Genomic DNA, 17,944 nt, shown 5'->3' on the forward strand with positions numbered 1-17,944 from the left:
CCTAGGTAACTACATTCTCTTATTAATCGGCATTTTCAACCAGTAGTAGTGTTTTGTAGGTAAAGAGTTCTGGAATCTACTCTGTATATGGAGTACCGTTAACTAGGGTTGAGTCTCTACCAGATCAACCCCTATAATCCTATAGTTAACTAGTTACTACGGAGTAATAGGCTGATGGACCGTTATTACCTGCTCACTCCTACCGCGATCGATCTCTGAATTAAGAGGCTTAACGGGTTGACTAGGTAACTATCATTAAGTTCCTACTTGTGCCCCGAGAATATAATATATATCCAACCTCTATATTATAATCGAGCCTTTGCATTCCACCGCATAGCATCGTTCACGCCCACGGCAAGGGCCGCTCTTCTCTCGTGCACCCAAACCGGAGCCGCATATTCACTCGGGAGCATCGCAAACAGCTGCAAGTCCAGTCGATCCTCCACCGAGAGACTCTCCCAGAGACGCTCCGTCTTGTCGTCGTGGAAATGGAACGAGGTTCCAATCACCGCGTGGAGGCGAGCCACCGGATGCAGCTCCGGCGAGCGCCAATGCAACGACGACGTCCACTCGGGAAGCACAGGCCCCCGCGGGGACGGGTTCAAGATATTGACGGCGCACCACCAATCCTGGAACGTCCATCGCGCGCGTTTCCCACTGACCGCGTGGACGGGCCCTGGGGTCCTCGCCCCCAGATGCGCCAGCAGTCGGTCCACCACAATGTCCACGGGCACTTCGTCCGCCGTGGATTGCGTCGCGGGGTTAGGGCAGCGCGTGTGGAACTTGTACCCCTTGGAGGGGTCGAGGGCGCTGCCTGCAATCATCATGGTCAGCGGGGAGGAGGTCGGGACGCAATACGCCGGAAAGGGGAAGGACTTGGCCGGTCCGATGATGGACGGCCGCAGGATGAGGAGCCGGGATTGCTGCTGCTGCTGTTGGGATCGCGCCTCGAATCGTTCCATGAGCAGTCGCTCCGTGAGATGTTTCGCGTATGCATACGCCCAGGGGAACTCGTGCGCTTCGTATGCGCCACTGCTGCCCTGGCTACGGACCAGGGCCCATTCGTCAGCGGCCCGGCCTTGCGCGTTGCGCAGCGCATACACTTTCTCCTCGACCTCTGTGTCGAGGGCGTCGGTCTCGGCGTAAAGGAATGCATTGACATATGCCGTGGAGATGTACGCAAACTGGTCGAGCTTGGGGCATTTCAGGGCAAACTCCGACACCATCTCGCTGGCCCCGATGATGACCGCGGCGATTTTACTCAGCCGGCTGCCTAGGTTAATGGACGACGCGGAATGAATCACGATCTCAACCACCCCCTGTAACCGTTCGACTTCGCGCGGGGGCAGTCCGAAATCAGGCTTGAGGATATCCCCATCGAGGACGGTGACTCGACGCGGGTCTAGCATGGGATCGGCAAGCTCGGAAGAGAGTATACGGCGCCATTGCTCGCGCAAACGACTAGAAGAAACAATCAATGGTGCTTCCTCTCAGCCAAACAGACTGGATTTGGAATGGCGGATTGATTGATTGATGGCACACTTACGGTAACCCTCCTCGACAGATCAGATACAGATGGCTCGCAGAAGTGCGATCAATGATTCGGTGCACTAACGCCGTGCCCAGGAACCCTGACGCCCCCGTAATGAGAACGCTCTTGCCGTCAAAATGGTCCCAGATCATGATCGCGACGGGTCTCTGGATGCTTGGGAATCCAGATGAAAAACAATGACAACACACCCTTTAGCAGTGCGATTCTCCAGAGTCCTTACCCACTAAAGGATTGGGGACTTTTCTCGTCTATAAACACCCAAACTGACTGCTAGCTTGATGCAGGCCCACTTTAGATGTCTACCTATATATAACTACTCCAATATTAACGATTAGTGTGGAAGTAGTTCGTCTATGGAGTACTGGGAGAAATTTCTAACCTTCTCCGGATAGACAGTTTTTTCTTTTTTTTTTTTTTTTCTTTTTCTCTCTCCAAAAGGTGCAAAGGATTAAGATTCTGATTTTATGAAATGAAAAACAAATTAAACAATCGTCCACTCCTTAGTCCACCATGCACCCATTCCGAAAAGAAACAGCGCAATACTTCCATCCCGGATCAAATCTTTCAGCACCTGAATATACATAAAAGGCCCCGTCAACCCACCATTCCGACTCTTCAGCATCACTCTCGCCCCAGTTAACACCAGCTCGCCAGTCGTAAAGAACAGGAAAGGATTCTGCACCGTGGCCGGAGGCGGCGGTTGGCTGCCATACGTAGCAACCGACGTGCTTGTAATAAAGACCAGGTAGATGCCCACCGCGATAGCAAACACGGTATGCACGATTTTCCACATCATGAGGGCCATCTTCTGTTCTTCCGTTGGCTGCTGCATCACCGATCCAAGCATGTTCGAGACGAATGGTGGAAGGCCCAGAGATGATGCCAGGTCGGGAGATAGTCCTCCTGGAGCGTCGGCGCTGGTCCCAGCACCGCCGCTTGGGTCCGCACCAGGCATGCCTCCCATACCTCCCATGAGAGCGTTGACCAGTTTCATTGTCGGGTCTTCTTCGACGTCTTGTTCCCCTGGAGAGGGTGCAGATTGCCGGAGCAGAGCACGGAAAGCCTCTTGCTGTTCCCGAATCATTTCCGGGGAGAGTTCGTCGACGCTCGGTGACGGTGACGGCATGGACGGTTGTGCTTGGCGAGGTAGGGGCCGGGGTTCGGGGGAGGGAGAGGGAGAGGGAATAACAGTGGGTGGTTGTAATGAAGGAGTGGGAGAGGCTTCTTCACGATCTGTAGCAGAATAATAGATTAGCCATGGGGTCTCTCTATCTTCAAGCGGGGAGGTCAAGACACTCGACGCTCAAAGCTGCGTCCGGAGAGTCGTACGTGCTGAAGGAGTCCGTCCGCTCAGGCTGGTAATCTTATCCAATCGCGCTGCGCCTCCCTCCTTGATTTTAGCTTCACGACGCTCACGTCGTAGGCGAGCTGCTCTTTGAGCCGGGGATTCCTCTGCTGAAGACATTCTGATGATGTGACGTTGTGTGCTGTGCTGTCCTGTCTAGCCGGGTATGTTTTGAGGGGGAATCTCACACAGCTGTGTATGTGAACGGAATATTAAAATAGAGATGGAAACAAGTAAGTACTAGAAACCGATCTCAATATGCAAGCAAGTCGGGATGATGTTGTGAGACTTATCTTGTGATGGTGAAATTCCGCCGACAACTCAAGAGGTGGTGCGATGCCAAATCGGGAATAGCGAATACATAGATACATTTCCAGAGTAGAGGAGCTGAACAACTGAACAAGCACAACTGAACAACATCAACAATACTAAACAGCCAGAAATAGAGATGACCATTCTTTATAGGTCAGTTAAATACGCTAACATGGCATTCTTTAGCATCTATTTCTGTGTTCCTCTGGATAAATCGCCATGTCCAATTTCCACAGCACATCTAAGGTGAAATAAGAATCTACACTATAATCGATTGCAGGTTATCTCATTATTCATCGAGTGATTGTCAATATAGCTAACTAACTGTTATCAAAATAGAATAATTCTCTACTCCATACGTGGGTGTCTGTCGACGGCATCTGGAAACCAACTTGCGGAATACCCTAAGATCAACAACCACCCGCTGAGACGCATCCAGGTTCATCTAAGAGATACTACTCTATGTCTGTAAGATCTATTCTGATGTTATCTGCCGGAGTATATATAGTATAACAAATCCCCGGAGTACTCCGTATAACAAATCATCAATGCGTGGATGACTGCACTAGTGACATCATCCATATCCTCCACATCCTGACTTCACCCTACTTCAGGGATGATCAATGATGTAGAGTCAATCCATCCACAATGACGTATGAAGTGGTGGAATTCCAAGGTTATTGATCCCGTTACTCCCTCGTTGCGATCTACCTAATGCTAAATGCTAGTGCGCCTCCGACTGCACGGGTCCTTGCTGTGGAAGTTGGAGCTGAGACGACGACGACAACGCCAAATATCATCTTAAACTACGGCAATAATCACATTTTTTGACGAAATATCTGATACAAATTTCCAACCATCATGCCGCCCCATCCAAATGGGACCAGCTCCCCTCGAAATCGCCGGGTCGGGGAGCATTGGAGCGGTGCAAACCCGGTCCCAACAATAGGGAGATTCATAGAGCGCCTAGAAGAGAATCGAAGGGACCGCGAAGCCTACGATGAGATGGTCTCTGCGAGAGAAGAAAAGGAGGATAAGGGGGCGGTTCCTCACCGACCGCGAAAGGTCGCAAAGGGGAAAACTCGCCAGGTGACGGATCCCACGACTGGAAGGGAGATCGAAGTGGAGGATTTAGATAAGGATGCCATGGAGCCGGTGCTAGATCCAAAGGTATTGATATCTCCTTTTAAATGGGTTCATTCTCTTAATTCGGAATATTTTGGAAACTATTGTATTACTTACTAAACAATGGTCAGTTGGTCGTTCCAAATGTGAATCTCGGAAAGCCAACGGTGAGTACCCCTTGCTCTTCAAAGAACGGGGAAAGAAAAGAGATTGACAGATCATAGACGGTAAAAGCCGAACCAACTCAGTCTCTTGCCGAATACAAGGAAAATCAAGATATCACCGCACCTCCGGATCCGATCGTGGAGGGAACCACTTCCGATGTTCCCATCCATGGCGAGAAAACAAACGTCCTCTTCTTCCCTACCCCAACAATCACCTATAAGCCGATGTTTGAACAGCTCGAGAAGCGAGGGATGGGACTCTGTATCGGAATCGTAGCCGGGATTGTCGTGCTCGGACGGTTCTTTGGCGCCTCCTTCTGGGGCCTTATTCCGCTGGCGGGATGTATCGCAACCGGGGTGTGGATGTGGGTGCAAGAGGTGATTCGCAGCGGTCGAGAAATGGAATGGAGTAATGAGCAACTCCGAGGAAAGATCGTATGTGTGCTGTTTCTTCCCGCTGAAAATGTTGAGCATCCCAGCTGATACTTGATCTAGGCGACTGCCAACCTGATCCCAGAGTCCGCGGAATGGATCAACACCTTCCTAGATATCCTCTGGGGCTTGGTTAACCCAGAAATGCTGGCCCCAGTCGCTGACACGATCGAAGATATCATGCAGGCGTCTTCGCCCGGAGTCATTGAGAACGTCCGCATCGCCGAAATCGACCAGGGAAGCAACCCGCTGCGGATTCTGAGCTTGCGTGCCCTCCCGGACGAGCAAGTAGGTCAGCTCAAGGAGAACGCGCGCGAAGAGAACCTCAAAGACAAAACTCCCGAGGAAGTAGACGACATCGAGGAGTCAGCCAGTTACTACAACTTCGAAGCGGCCTTTGCGTATCATGCAAAACCGAGTGGTGCGGGGGCCAGTGCGTCAGCCAGGGCTCGCAACATGCACATGCAGATCGTCTTCTATCTGGGCGTTCGCGGGCTCTTTGGAGTCCCCTTCCCCGTCTTTGTGGAGTTGATCGAGATGGTAGGCACGGTGCGTGGACGCCTCCAACTGGTCCCGGAGGCTCCGTTCGTAAAGGACTTGACGTTTAGTCTGATCGGAATCCCTCATATCCGGGCTGGATGTATGCCCATGATCAAGGGAGGCGTGAATATTCTAAACCTCCCATTGATTTCCAGCTTTGTTAACTACGCCATGGCGACTGCGTGTGGCCTTTTTGCGGCCCCCAAGTCGATGACCATGGACCTCAGCATGATGCTTAAGGGCGACGATATTGCCAAAGAGACCCATGCACTAGGTATCATGTGGGTTCGGATTCATCGCGCAGTCGGATTAAGCAAGCAAGACCGTCGTGGTAGTTACGGCGGCGGCAGTGACCCGTACATCAACCTCTCGTTCTCGAAGTACGGGAAGCCGATGTACTGCACGCGTGTGATCACGGACGATCTGAACCCCGTCTGGGAAGAGACAGCCGCGTTGCTGGTAACTCCGGAACTCATCAAAGCAAATGAGAATCTCAGCGTGGAACTTTGGGACTCGGATCGCCACACGGCGGACGATATTGTCGGTAAGGTCGAGCTGCCCATTCGAGAGATGATCCAGCATCCTTGCCGAATGTACCCACAGGTCTCCAAGCTGCAAGGTCTCGACGAAGGCAGCGAAATGCCAGGCGAACTGCACTGGGAGGTTGGATTCTTTGGCAAGCCAAAGCTGCGGGCTGAGCTGAGGACAGATGGGAAGAACCAAGATCTCCCAGAGAACTTCAAGCATGTCCCCGAATTCCAAGATGAGAAGGGCATCATCACGAATGAGGACGAGGAAGCCGTCACTCATACTCCCCCAGATCCCCTATGGCCCAGTGGTATCCTCAGTGTCGTGGTGCACCAGATTGTCAATCTCCAACTCGCTAATATCAACGGCAGCTATGGCAATCGCAACGGCCGTGAGTACGAGCCAGCCAAGGGATACGGCGAAAACACCGAAGAACAAGGCAAAGACCTACCAACCAGCTACTGCAAGATTATCCTCAATGATCAGCTTGTAAGTGTCAACCTGCCTTCTCTCTCTCTCTCTTTGTGTGTGTGTGTGTGTGTGTGTGTGTGTGTGTGTGTGTGTGTCAGCTAATACCCGTAGATCTACCGCACGCGAGCCAAAGCCATCAGTTCCAAACCCATCTTCAATGCCGGAACCGAGCGTTTCGTGCGCGACTGGCGCTCCGCCATCGTCACCGTCACAGTCCGCGACCAGCGATACCGCGAGCACGACCCCATCTTGGGTCTGGTCCCTCTCAAGCTCTCGGACATCTTGCAGACAAGCTCCCAAGTCACGCGGTGGTATCCTCTCGACGGAGGGATAGGGTACGGACGGATCCGCATCTCGCTACTCTTCCGACACGTCGAGACCAAGCTCCCTCCGCAAATGCTCGGGTGGGAGGTAGGAACGTTCAAGTTTACTTCGGACACGATCACCGCGAAGGGGTTCACGCAACGAGCCAAGATCCGTCTCCGAACGGGCGGCAGCACAGGGAAGATCCCGCGGCAGGTCTGCTCGATTAACAGCGGGGACAGTGTCTCGTTTGACCTCTCAAACGAGAGCGTTCGATGCCATCTGCCCGTGAAATCGCGGTACCGGTCCCCCGTGGTGTTTGAAATCCAGACGCAAAACAAACACACCGTCACCGGGTACGCTACTCTGTGGCTTCAGCATCTCACGGACAACGAAGACACCCCGATCGATATCCCCATCTGGGCGACGAAGAAGAACGCGAAACGGCTCACGCAGAACTACATCACGGAGAAAAACTGGGAGATCAAACGCAGCCCCGGCTTAGAAGATCTTCGCGAGATCGGCCGGCTCCGGTTCCGCTGCTGCTTTACGCCGGGGATCGACGAATGGCACGAGCAGTTTGTCGTGGACAATAATTCCCGCGAGACGTTTGAAACATGGGAAGCTTGTATCGCCGAGGGGGTCCGCCCGAAGCGTATCGCCGTGGAAGTCCCCGAAGCGACGGAGCAAATGCATCAGAAATCCCTGGTGCAGGGCCGAGATATTCTCAAACTCGCGCACCCGAAGGAACGTCGCCGATGGATCGACAAGGAAGGTCACGATTGGAGTGGAGCGTTTGGCGAGGATCCTCTTGCATATGTGGAGAGTGCTCCTCCTCCTCCTCCTACTACTACTAGTACCCCCAACGACCTCGTCCATCTCCAAACCCACACACAAGACAACACCAACAACGCCCGTTCCATCCCACTCTCAAACTCCCATAACACCCAATCAAGCAAGAACCAAAAAAACCAAGATGAAGCTAGTCATAACAACAACATCAACAACAACAGCGAAGCCAACACTCCAACATCTACCTCCACCCCGACGTACCCTCACGAACAACGCTCCCTGAACCAGAACCAGAACCAGAACCAGAACCAGAACCAGAACCAGAACCAAGACCAGGCAAGCTACGAATACAGATCCAGATACGCCGACAGCGGCATCAGCGGCCTATCCACAAGGACAGAGGCAAGCCAAGCGGGCTCAAGCTCCACACCGCCATCCAAGCGCGCCGCCCGCCGAAGCGAACAGCGTCACCAACGAGGAATCATGCAGTGGAAACCGGCGCGGAATGCAGTGTTCGCTCGAGACGAGGCAAAGTATGCGCTTCGGAAGATGAAACATAAACTGGGGGCGGGGGCTTTGGCTGGTCGGGAGCCGGATATTGAGACTGAATTGGGCGGGGTGTGATGTATCGTACTCTGTACTTTTCTATCCTTATTTTTTTTTTCCGTTGGTGATATTGTTTATGTGAGTGTATGATATGGTATGGAGGTTTTGTTGAGTATAACTAGGGTTGATAAGATGATTCATTCTGTATACATAACTACAGAGTAATGGTTTTGTATGTAACTACTAGTACTAGGGAGCCCTGTTATAGAGCAATGAATGCTACAAATAATATTCATATTAATCGTAGATCGGCGTCGTATTCGTGACCTTCGTATTCGTGGTCTCGTATTCGAGTTAATTACTCATGGATCATCTCCCTAGTCCACACATGAGAAGAGCAAGTATATATATAGAGAGAGAGATATGTCTCTCTCTATATATATATAATTGTAGGTCTTGGGATGTGTGGGTGTCCAGACAACCCATGGCCCCATGGCAATGATATCCCAGACAGCAACGTAAATTAAAGAAATTATATAGAAGGGGGGAAAAAAAAAAAAGTACATGATCTATGAGGAAATAGCTCTCCCCATCCATGCCTTCTATAGTGCATACATAAATCGTAACCAGCAAGGTAAAAAAAAAAAAAAAAAAAAAAAAAAACATGAAGCAAAAGATCGCCCGGGCGTCTAGTCAATGCGGCGGATGCGGGTCTGCAGGAGTTATTTTGGGCTCGGGAGGGAGGCTAGCCGCCGAGGCTGGCGTGACCAGGTGTAACGGATTGGAAGGAAGTGTCGGGAGCGTGCAGACAAGAGGGAGCGCTGCTTCGACGGGTCCCAGAGTCCACCGCCACTCGCAGCGGCGCTTGAGACGGCCCTGTCGCGGGGTCTGGGGGGTGAGCGAGGTGTAGGGGTCCTCGAACCCATCCATCAAGGCGACGGCGCGGACCTGGCGCTCTGCACTGCGGTACTTTCGTTTCTTCTTTTTCTTCTTTTTATCTGTGGGATTGGAATTTGGATCTGCATCTTCGTCGGAGGTGATAGAGGAGGAGGAGGAGGTAGAGGAGGAGGTGGAGGCGGAATAATCCGACTCCTCGTCGGAGCCTGCTTCACTGATCTCGGGTTCTGGCTCGGAGTCGAGGTCGGAGTGTCGCGCGGTATATACGACGGTTTTGATGACTTCCTCGAGCGGATTTCGGTAGGTGACTTGCTTCTTGGGTGGAAAGTAGACGCGTCGAGAACCGGACGCACCGGTAGGCCCGCCTGGGGCCACAGAATTCGATCGTCGCCGGGTCGGTTCCAACGGGGTGTTGCGCAGAATGCTCCTCACTCCGAGGGGGAGCTGGTATGGGTTGGTCGAGGTGAAGGGGGACGATGGCTTCGAGAGCCGACTGGTCGATCTCGAGGGGGAGGCAGTTGCAGACTGTGGGCAGGGCAGATCGTAGGCATTCTTGAAGGTGTTGCGCACAGTAGGCGAGGCAGTGCCGGCCGCCAACGACAGCGACAGCCCCGTGGACGAGCTGCCAAAGGTGATGGGAAGTGACGAGGTTTGCAGGGTGAGTTTGGGCCGGGAGAGCGCGGAGGGACGACTTGTACTGGAAGTCAAGCCACACGGCATACTGGAGAGAGGAGCAGTCGAGGGAAGGGACGAGGGTTGAGGGGAAATGGCCGGAGAAGATGAAGATGGGAGGGCGTACGGACGATGAGATTTGAGGGGCACAAGAATAAGAGTAATAATAATAGCTCTTATTATTATATTAGAGTCAAGCTGACGACAAGGTAGTTAGTTAGAGAAGACTGCGGCCCGCATAGCAGCGCTTAGTGGGCTGTCCAGGAGATGCGAGTCTGAAAAGAAAGAGCGCGAGGAATATATTAAGAGTCTGAAAAGAAAGAGAGGGAAATATATTAAGAGACCGAAAAGACAGAGAGAGGAATAGATTAAAAGGTATAGTTACTCTATGGAGTACGTATATGTACGCTACAGCCGTTCTAAATATAGCCCGTCTGGCCAACGAAACGCTTCTTATAAATAGATTCCGCTAGTTGGGACTAGTAGTTCTAGTGTTTTTCACGACTCGGTAGAAGAAGAATAGAGATTCAACCTACTGAGTAGGAGAATATGCAATGCTTCTTGTATATATAACTCTGTATAACTACCTGTGATCGTGAAGAGTTATTGTATGCTGACTAATCCTCTGACTCGAACCACGTCGTTGACTTGATTTCAACCTCAACATCTTTTAATTCTACTATATTATATATATTATATATATTAATATCTTGGAATGTCCTCCAGAAATGACTCCCGAATCATTCTCCACTTGGTCAGTCTACTCATGCATGTACAATTCCATACCTCCGCTCTAACCCCCTTCAGGATTACGATTGTTTCTACGCCTCGGTCTTTGAGGTCGAGCAACCAGCCCTCAAGTTGCTGCCTCTCGCTGTCCAGCAAAAACAAATCGTCGTCACCTGTAATTACGAGGCGCGGAGACGAGGATTGCGCAAACTCCAGTTGATCAAAGAAGCGAAACAGGTGTGTCCAGACGTGGTCATCGTCCTCGGGGAAGATTTGTCGAGATTTCGCGATGCGTCAAAGGACCTGTCTCTCTTCCTTCGCGCGTTCATCTGGGGGGACAGGGTCGAAAAACTCGGGGTTGACGAGGTATTCCCTCGCGCTCTCGACTCAACTAACTATCTGCCGACCGACCTACTAACCAATCCAGCTATTTATGGATGTTACGGAGATGGTCAGCTATAATGTTGATCTCCTGAATCCAAATGATTTGGAACACTCCTTCTTCCACCTCGACCGTCGAGAACCTACAGCGGGGTTTGCGTTCGACGCCACTCAAATCCACGGTCCTACCTATCCTCCTGGCCCTAGCAAGACAGATCTCATGTGCGCCCAGCCCCAGGTCGCACAACTCTACCGACGACTACTTCTGGCCTCTCATCTTGCGGGGTACCTTCGCGGCCAATTAGAAGACCAGAAAGGTTACACGGCCACAGTAGGCGTGTCCACTTCGAAATTACTGGCCAAGGTCGTGGGAACGGTTCATAAGCCGAACAGTCAGACAACGCTTCTTCCACCGTATGAGACGGCTCCGAATTTCGAACAGAGCAATGTGCTCCGTTTTCTCGACTCTCGGGGGATCAGAGCCATCCCTGGGATCGGGTCCAAACTATCCCAGAAGCTCACCGCATATCTGGAGTCTACCACCGGCACAGCGGGGGCGGATGGAAAACTCACGGTTCGGGATGTTCGCTTATTCCCTGGCATGGGGCCGTCCGTCCTCCACCAAATTTTGGGCGGACCCGGGGCCCCCAAGGACATCGGCTCCCGAATATGGGGCCTCTTACATGGCGTGGACAATCATGCCGAGATTCGCGAGGCGCGAGATTTGCCAACGCAAATCAGCATCGAGAACTCCTATGGCCGCTTAGATAGCTTTGAAGCAGCCCGGAAGGCAATGCTTTCTATTGCCGCCAGTTTGATTCGCCGGATGCGGGCCGATTTGACCGAAAACCACCACGAGACAGAGGATAGGCCTACAGACGCTGCCGCGGAACCGACGGTGCGTTGGCTTGCTCGCCCACGGACTCTTCGTCTGTCCACGAATCCCCGGCCATCCCCGGGCAGCAGCGACGGCACACATCGCATATCCCACTCTGCTTCCCTCCCCCAGTACGTGTTCAACCTGGATGAGAGCGTGGAAGGCCTGGCACAACGGCTTGTTCACGAGTGTGTCACTCCCTTGTTCCGCAAGCTTCACCAGGGGAGATCCGGGTGGAATCTACGCGTATTAAATCTTGCCGTGACAAACATGGTCGAGGTGGCCGGCAGCCGAAAACACAACAGCGGCCAGGATATTGGCCGGATGTTTCACCGGCAGAGTGAGCCTGGGGAGCCCGTTTCTGTCATTGGGTCAAGGTCGCTGCCTCAGACCCATCCAGCACCAGCCGACCCAGCTTGGGAGGAGAGTGGCGAAGACGAAGAAGATATGCCTGTTGTTTCCTGTGTGCTTTGTGGGGCACAGATCCCTCATTTCGCGCGGGCAGCTCACGAGTTATACCATTCGACATCCGGTCCTTCGACCGGGATTTCTAGTGATCCGAGCAGAGTACTTTACGCATGAGCTGCATTAGAATGTTTGTAGCCGCAGGGCGGTTACAGCTTACAGAGTAGACACAGGTCTTAAATACCAGTCATATCGTTAGGTAATAAACAGAGTATCCTACTCTGGAATTATTCCACAGAATAGGAAGAGAGTAGTAGTAGTAGTAGTAGTAGTAGTAGGATGTACTCTGGAGATTCTGTAGATCCACTTTGGCCGGAAATGTCAACTTCTCACACCTCAACTTCAACATCACAGAATCCCTTCCATCCATCGATTCTTCTTTCTGCCCCATTGATTTTTTTTATCTTCTTGCTCTCTTTCATTGTGGTTTCTCCTCTTCTGTTCTTGTTTGAACGCCTCTGCTGACGACGTCTCCCCGCCAGCCAAGCAAGCCACTCTCGTAGCTGGTTAGCTCCAGCCGCTTGCATTCTCCGTTTCCCCCAAAAGTGCCTAAGAAAGACCCTCTTTCCCCCCCGTCTTCGGAATCCACCGGTGCCCTAGTACGCTGGCCAAGGGTCTAAGGGTTCTAGGGTGGTTGAGGGCATCAGACAGAGACAGTCCGAGAGACGATCCGATCCCTGGAGGGTCCTCCTCACGATAGAGGGATAGAGGGATGATCTTGAGCGGCCTTTTGTGGCTGCCTAATACTTGTCTCACTTGCTAGCTAACTAACGATGCAATGTTAATGGGTTGCTGACAGTCTGCTTCTTTTCTGCCGTTCGTTTACTCTCTCGATCAGACCCTGAAAACCCCTAATTTCCTCCCATGGTCGCCTCGTCATGCGGTTCTTCAGAGACTCAGTGACTAGTATTGCCCTACTTGCCGGGTCTTTTTCGCTCGTTACGACCGGTGTCAATGGTTAGTCTTGATCCTTTCTCAATTCTCCAACTTGAATGCTCATCACCTACGTTGGCAGCCCGGTCGCAGGCGCCAAACGCAATCCAGCGAGTCTCGACTATTGACCAGGCCACAATCAAGACTCCCTCCACTCGAGTGCATCACCTCTCTCATTTTGATATCACTTTCACTATTCTAGATAACCGCCAACGAGTCAAACTCGAACTGGAGCCAAATCACGATATTTTAGCCGAAGATGCCTACGTGCAATACCTCGACGAACACGGAAACATTCACCAGGAGGAGCCCATCGCGCGACATGAACACAAGGTCTTCAAGGGGAGGACTCTCACCGGAAAAGGCAAAGGGACATGGGAGCCTGTGGGATGGGCACGTATATATTTGAAAAGGGACGGTCCTCACCCGCTGTTTGAAGGAGTGTTCAACATCAAGGGCGACAACCATCACATCGAGCTGCAGTCGACATACCTCCAAAATAAACGCCCGCAGGATGTCGAGATTCACCGGCAGAAGGATGACTATATGGTTTTCTATCGGGATTCCGACATGATGCGGCCTCAGACGGAGCACCCCGATTTAAAGCGATCGCTATCCATGTCGGGCTCCTCGACATGCGAGGCCGAGCAGCTGGGGTTTAACTCTAACCCTAACCACCCGGTTTTCCAGTCTTTCCGCCAGGATGAGTCAAGTCGATGGGCGTCTATGCCCCTGACGGACTCCCTCTTTGGTCTCACCAAGCGTCAGTCGGACATTGGCAGCGTGTCGGGCAACGCTGGCGGAGTCAACTTAGCATCAACCATCGGTAGCACCAATGGCTGTCCGACCGCGAAACAGGTTGCCTTGATCGGCATCGCAAGTGATTGCTCGTTTTACGAGATGTTTAACACCAAAGCCGAAGCCCAAGCGTCGATCATCAGCACGGTTAACAGCGCCTCGAATGTCTTTGAGAAGTCTTTTAATATCTCGATCGGCTTGAGGAATCTGACGATTACGGACAAGGAATGTACCAACTCCGCTTCCACTGGCGCGCAGTGGAATATGCCCTGCTCACAGGGCAATATTACCCAGCGCCTTGATCTCTTCTCTCAATGGCGTGGGTCGCAAACCGATGACAACGCCTACTGGACCCTGATGAGCGCCTGCCCCACCGGCTCGGAAGTTGGTCTGTCCTGGCTGGGCCAGCTGTGCAACAATAAAGTGAGTAGTGACGGCTCTAACTACGTGAGCGGAACCAATGTTGTCGTCCGTAGCGCCGGCAGCGGATGGCAGGTCTTTGCCCACGAGTCCGGTCACACTTTTGGAGCGGTTCACGATTGTACTGCAGAGACCTGTGCGCAGGATTTACAGGCCTCATCGCAGTGCTGCCCTCTGAGTACAACCACCTGTAACGCCGACGGACAGTACATCATGAACCCGAGCACGGGCACGGATATTACCCAGTTTTCCGCCTGTACGGTTGGAAATATCTGCTCTGCGCTGGGCCGGAATAGTGTCAAGTCAAGCTGCCTGTCTGCCAATAAAGGCATTGTCACCTACAGTGGGGCTCAATGCGGCAATGGTATTGTCGAGGCCGGAGAAGACTGTGACTGTGGCGGCGAAGAAGGCTGTGGGGACAACAGTTGCTGTGATGCGACGACCTGCAAATTCAAGAATGGAGCCGTCTGTGATGACGCGAATGATACCTGCTGCGTTGCCTGCAAATACGCTTCCGCTGGGACGGTCTGCCGTGCGAGCAGCGGCGAATGTGACCTGCAAGAAACCTGCAGTGGCAATTCCAGCTCTTGCCCATCAGACTCCTTCAAGCAGAATGGGGATAGCTGCGGTAGTAGTGGATCCGGCTTGACCTGCGCCAGCGGCCAGTGTACTAGCCGGGACGCGCAGTGCCAAAGCTTGATGGGCAGCTTGATGCACAGCAACAATACCTATGCGTGCTCTGGTTTCTCCGACTCGTGCGAGTTAATCTGTTATTCCTCTTACTTTGGCGAGTGCATGACCGTCAACCAGAATTTCCTGGACGGTACTCCCTGCGACGACGGCGGTTTCTGCAGTAATGGGAAATGCGCGGGTGCAAAGAACTGGTTCGACGCGCACAAGAACATCGTGATCGGGGTCGCCTGTGGTGTAGGCGGCCTCCTCCTGATCTCGATTCTACTGTGCGCCAGCAGACGCTGTCGCCGAACTCGCTACACCATGAAACCCGTCCCTGCTGGCGCGTATTGGGCTGGTCCAATGGCCCCCCCACCACCCCCTCCTGCCATCTCCCAAATGACCAGATTACCGGGGCAGCCACCTCAGATGCCGTACCAAACCTATCCGTCTCCCCCCGCTGTATATCCAGGACCAGCACCAACACCCGGCGGTCCGGGTGGATACACGTCTCCCATGCGATACGCATAATTTTGTCTTTTTTTTTTTTTTTTGGACTAGTGATCTGTTTTGAGTAATCCGGAATGGGCTGCATGGTGATTTTATGGTTCGGCGCAGGTATACGGAGTAGATTCCCTTCCCCGGGGGTGGGGGTTTATTCGATGATTGGGCAGATTCTATATTCCGCGTCCATTTCCCCGATTTGTTTTCTTCTACTTGGAATCCAGTATCTACTTACTTCCCTCCTTTGGCGAACCACCACACACACACCGGCTGTACATCCAACTTTCTTACATTGATTGAACCTTGGTCCGATTTCTCTCTATTACCTCGCGTAGAACGGGGTAGTCGGGTTTGGGCTCTTGCAGCTTGGGATGACTGGGATGGGATAGGATAGGATAGGATAGGATAGATATATTCCTGTATATGTATGTATGCTGGGAATGAAACATGTACTACCCACGACGCGCGAAGTTTATTCGGGGTGTTGAGTCTTACCAGTCGTAGTTTGTCCGATTACAGTAGGACACAGTACGCAGAGAAAGGTATCGTATGCGGCATCTATCAGAAAAAAAAAAAAAAATCGAATTCACATACATCCAAGAAATTCCCAGTCCTGTAGGAAAGTAAGCTGAAAGCGCGTGAAGACTAGACGAGGAGGAAGTAGTAGTAGTAGCAAGCAAGCAAGCAAGCAAGCAAGCAAGCAAAACAACACAAGTATATAGATCCAGCAAGAGACAAAAAAAAAAAAAAAAACAGAAACAGAAACACTAAAACAGCGCCCAAACCCAATGCCCAAATAAAGAGACGGAAGAACAACAAGTATATGGGAGAATGCAGAGAGACACCTGGAGCAGCAAGACAAAAAACACAAGTGAAGTCAAGTCAAGCCAAGTCAAGTCAAGATAGATAGATAGGGAATGCTTTTCTGGTCCGGAAAGGACGAGTCCAAGAGTCGGTGCTTAACTCAAGGAATACACAACACAACCACCAAACGTATCGCCAATAGTTAAAAAAAAAAAAAAAAAAAAAGAAGCCGAACCCAAACTGTATATCACTGCCAGCAGATGCTCACAAACGCCTCCCGAGTCACACCGCCAACACCTTCCAGGTCGAATTCCTCAATCATCGCGCGCAGCTCTTCCTCTTCCAGGCCGGTTTCGCCGAGTTCTCGCGCGACGCGGCGCAGATCCTCCAGATCGATGTAACCCTTGCCGCCCTCGTCGAACAGCTCGAACGCCCGAAGAATCTCGTCGCGCGGGTCGCGCTCGAGGATCTTAAGCGCCGTCACGGCTTGGAAGGCGGAAAGCGGCATGAGCAGGTTAGACGGGTGTTGGGGGTTCGAGGCCGGAGCAGCCGCCGCCTTCGCCTGTTGCTGTGATGCCTGCTGGGCGGCGGTAGCAGCAGTAGTAGTAGCAGCAGCAGCGGGCTGCTGGACCTGTGGACGGGGAACGCCGTACGTAGTCAAGAGGGAGATGAGTTCTTGTTTGGGCAGGGTGAAGCCAAGAGCGCGAAAGGCGACTCGAAGCTCGTGGTAATCCAGGTGACGGTCACGGTCGAGATCGAACAGGGTGAACTAGAAATGAAACCCCCGGAGTAAGCAAGCAAGCAAGCAAGCAAGCGACTTTTCTTCCCCGCCGGCCACTGGAAAAGGTGGGGGGGGGGGGGGCTTACAGCTTCATTAATCTCTTCGCGCTGCTCCTCCGTTAACCGATTCAGAGGATTCGTGTCTTGGGCAGGGCCGTGTGTCTGCGAATGCGCTGGTTGCCCTGGTGCCTGGTGGGTTGATTTGGCGGCGTCTGGCCCGAAGTCGCCAGTCGCGGGTCCGCCCAGCGCGCGGTGCCGGGAAAAAGAAGAAGCGCTGAATGGAATCGCATTTGTGTTCAGCGATCGATCGGGCAATTTACCTGCCGTGTAGGAGCGCGACCCGAACGGCTGTCCGGACGACGCCATGGGTGGGATGGGCTATGTTGACGTCGAGCTGCTGCTGATGGAGGAGGAGGAGGAGCGGGAATGGTGGTCAAAACCGCGGATAAACTGGAAGCAATGTATCAAAGATCCAGGCGACGATCCGAGAAATGAAGTAAGGAGGGGGGAGAGGCGGCAGGATTGTGAGCTCTCTGCTCTCTGGGGTTGATTTGACGTCGCTTGTGTTGGAGATGAAGACGCGACAAACACGCGAAGCGGTGGGGGGATCCCGTCCTGATTGGTTACTTTATACGTATCGGCGAATGCACTCATTTTGAGATTTATAGTCTTTAAACCAGGGAAACAATGAATCTTTCTTTATTAAATAAGGGAGATAATGAGTATGTGTTATCCTAGGGGGATCATGTCACTGTCATCAAACAGCACTGGCGTTGTGTTAGCGTCCGGATCCCTAGGGATGACTTCTTGTTGGAGGGAACTCTTGCAGCCTCATGTGAGATGTTGGCAGCTATACTAGTATATATTTGAATTGCCTTGCCAATTGGACTCGTGGTCACTGT

At 52.3% G+C, this 17,944-nt stretch overlaps 7 protein-coding genes across 7 annotated transcripts; 3 read left to right on the plus strand and 4 right to left on the minus strand.

Annotated features, from left to right (window-relative positions):
• Positions 1–84: 84 nt before the first annotated feature.
• P175DRAFT_0356063 (uncharacterized protein) lies at positions 85–1,858 on the minus strand. Its single transcript, XM_040892921.1, has 2 exons — positions 1,547–1,858; positions 85–1,461 (listed from the first exon to the last, which is right to left on the minus strand). Exons 1-2 carry the CDS (start codon positions 1,681–1,683, stop codon positions 306–308), a joined length of 1,293 nt encoding a protein of 430 aa, XP_040749631.1. The 5' UTR covers positions 1,684–1,858; the 3' UTR covers positions 85–305.
• Positions 1,859–1,956: 98 nt separating this feature from the next.
• On the minus strand, positions 1,957–2,967 carry P175DRAFT_0504151 (uncharacterized protein). Its single transcript, XM_040897792.1, has one exon. It carries the CDS (start codon positions 2,676–2,678, stop codon positions 2,034–2,036), a length of 645 nt encoding a protein of 214 aa, XP_040749632.1. The 5' UTR covers positions 2,679–2,967; the 3' UTR covers positions 1,957–2,033.
• Positions 2,968–4,070: 1,103 nt separating this feature from the next.
• P175DRAFT_0535152 (C2 domain protein) lies at positions 4,071–8,188 on the plus strand (the record flags this gene model as incomplete). The annotated part of the gene is made up of 5 exons (XM_040900196.1): positions 4,071–4,379; positions 4,466–4,501; positions 4,559–4,933; positions 4,994–6,487; positions 6,581–8,188. The coding sequence occupies 5 exons, from the start codon at positions 4,071–4,073 to the stop codon at positions 8,186–8,188; spliced, it is 3,822 nt and encodes a 1,273-aa protein (XP_040749633.1).
• A 747-nt stretch (positions 8,189–8,935) lies between these two features.
• On the minus strand, positions 8,936–9,712 carry P175DRAFT_0419223 (uncharacterized protein; the record flags this gene model as incomplete). Its single annotated transcript, XM_040893095.1, has 1 exon — positions 8,936–9,712. A coding segment is annotated over one exon (777 nt), but the record flags the coding sequence as incomplete, so codon positions are not given.
• Positions 9,713–10,265: 553 nt separating this feature from the next.
• Positions 10,266–12,298, plus strand: P175DRAFT_0560138 (putative DNA polymerase iota). Its single transcript, XM_040900962.1, has 3 exons — positions 10,266–10,433; positions 10,487–10,774; positions 10,836–12,298. The coding sequence occupies exons 1-3, from the start codon at positions 10,395–10,397 to the stop codon at positions 12,246–12,248; spliced, it is 1,740 nt and encodes a 579-aa protein (XP_040749635.1). The 5' UTR covers positions 10,266–10,394; the 3' UTR covers positions 12,249–12,298.
• Positions 12,299–12,663: 365 nt separating this feature from the next.
• Positions 12,664–15,921, plus strand: admB (ADAM family of metalloprotease ADM-B). The gene is made up of 2 exons (XM_040897793.1): positions 12,664–13,088; positions 13,147–15,921. Exons 1-2 carry the CDS (start codon positions 13,010–13,012, stop codon positions 15,483–15,485), a joined length of 2,418 nt encoding a protein of 805 aa, XP_040749636.1. The 5' UTR covers positions 12,664–13,009; the 3' UTR covers positions 15,486–15,921.
• Positions 15,922–16,466: 545 nt separating this feature from the next.
• Positions 16,467–17,599, minus strand: cdc31 (putative cell division control protein Cdc31). The gene is made up of 2 exons (XM_040895599.1): positions 17,130–17,599; positions 16,467–17,031 (listed from the first exon to the last, which is right to left on the minus strand). Exons 1-2 carry the CDS (start codon positions 17,406–17,408, stop codon positions 16,510–16,512), a joined length of 801 nt encoding a protein of 266 aa, XP_040749637.1. The 5' UTR covers positions 17,409–17,599; the 3' UTR covers positions 16,467–16,509.
• Between the last annotated feature and the right edge of the window lie 345 nt (positions 17,600–17,944).

The sequence above is a fragment of the Aspergillus ochraceoroseus genome (assembly GCF_002846915.1).
Source record: "Aspergillus ochraceoroseus IBT 24754 chromosome Unknown P175scaffold_8, whole genome shotgun sequence".
NCBI classification, from domain to species: Eukaryota; Fungi; Ascomycota; class Eurotiomycetes; order Eurotiales; family Aspergillaceae; genus Aspergillus; species Aspergillus ochraceoroseus.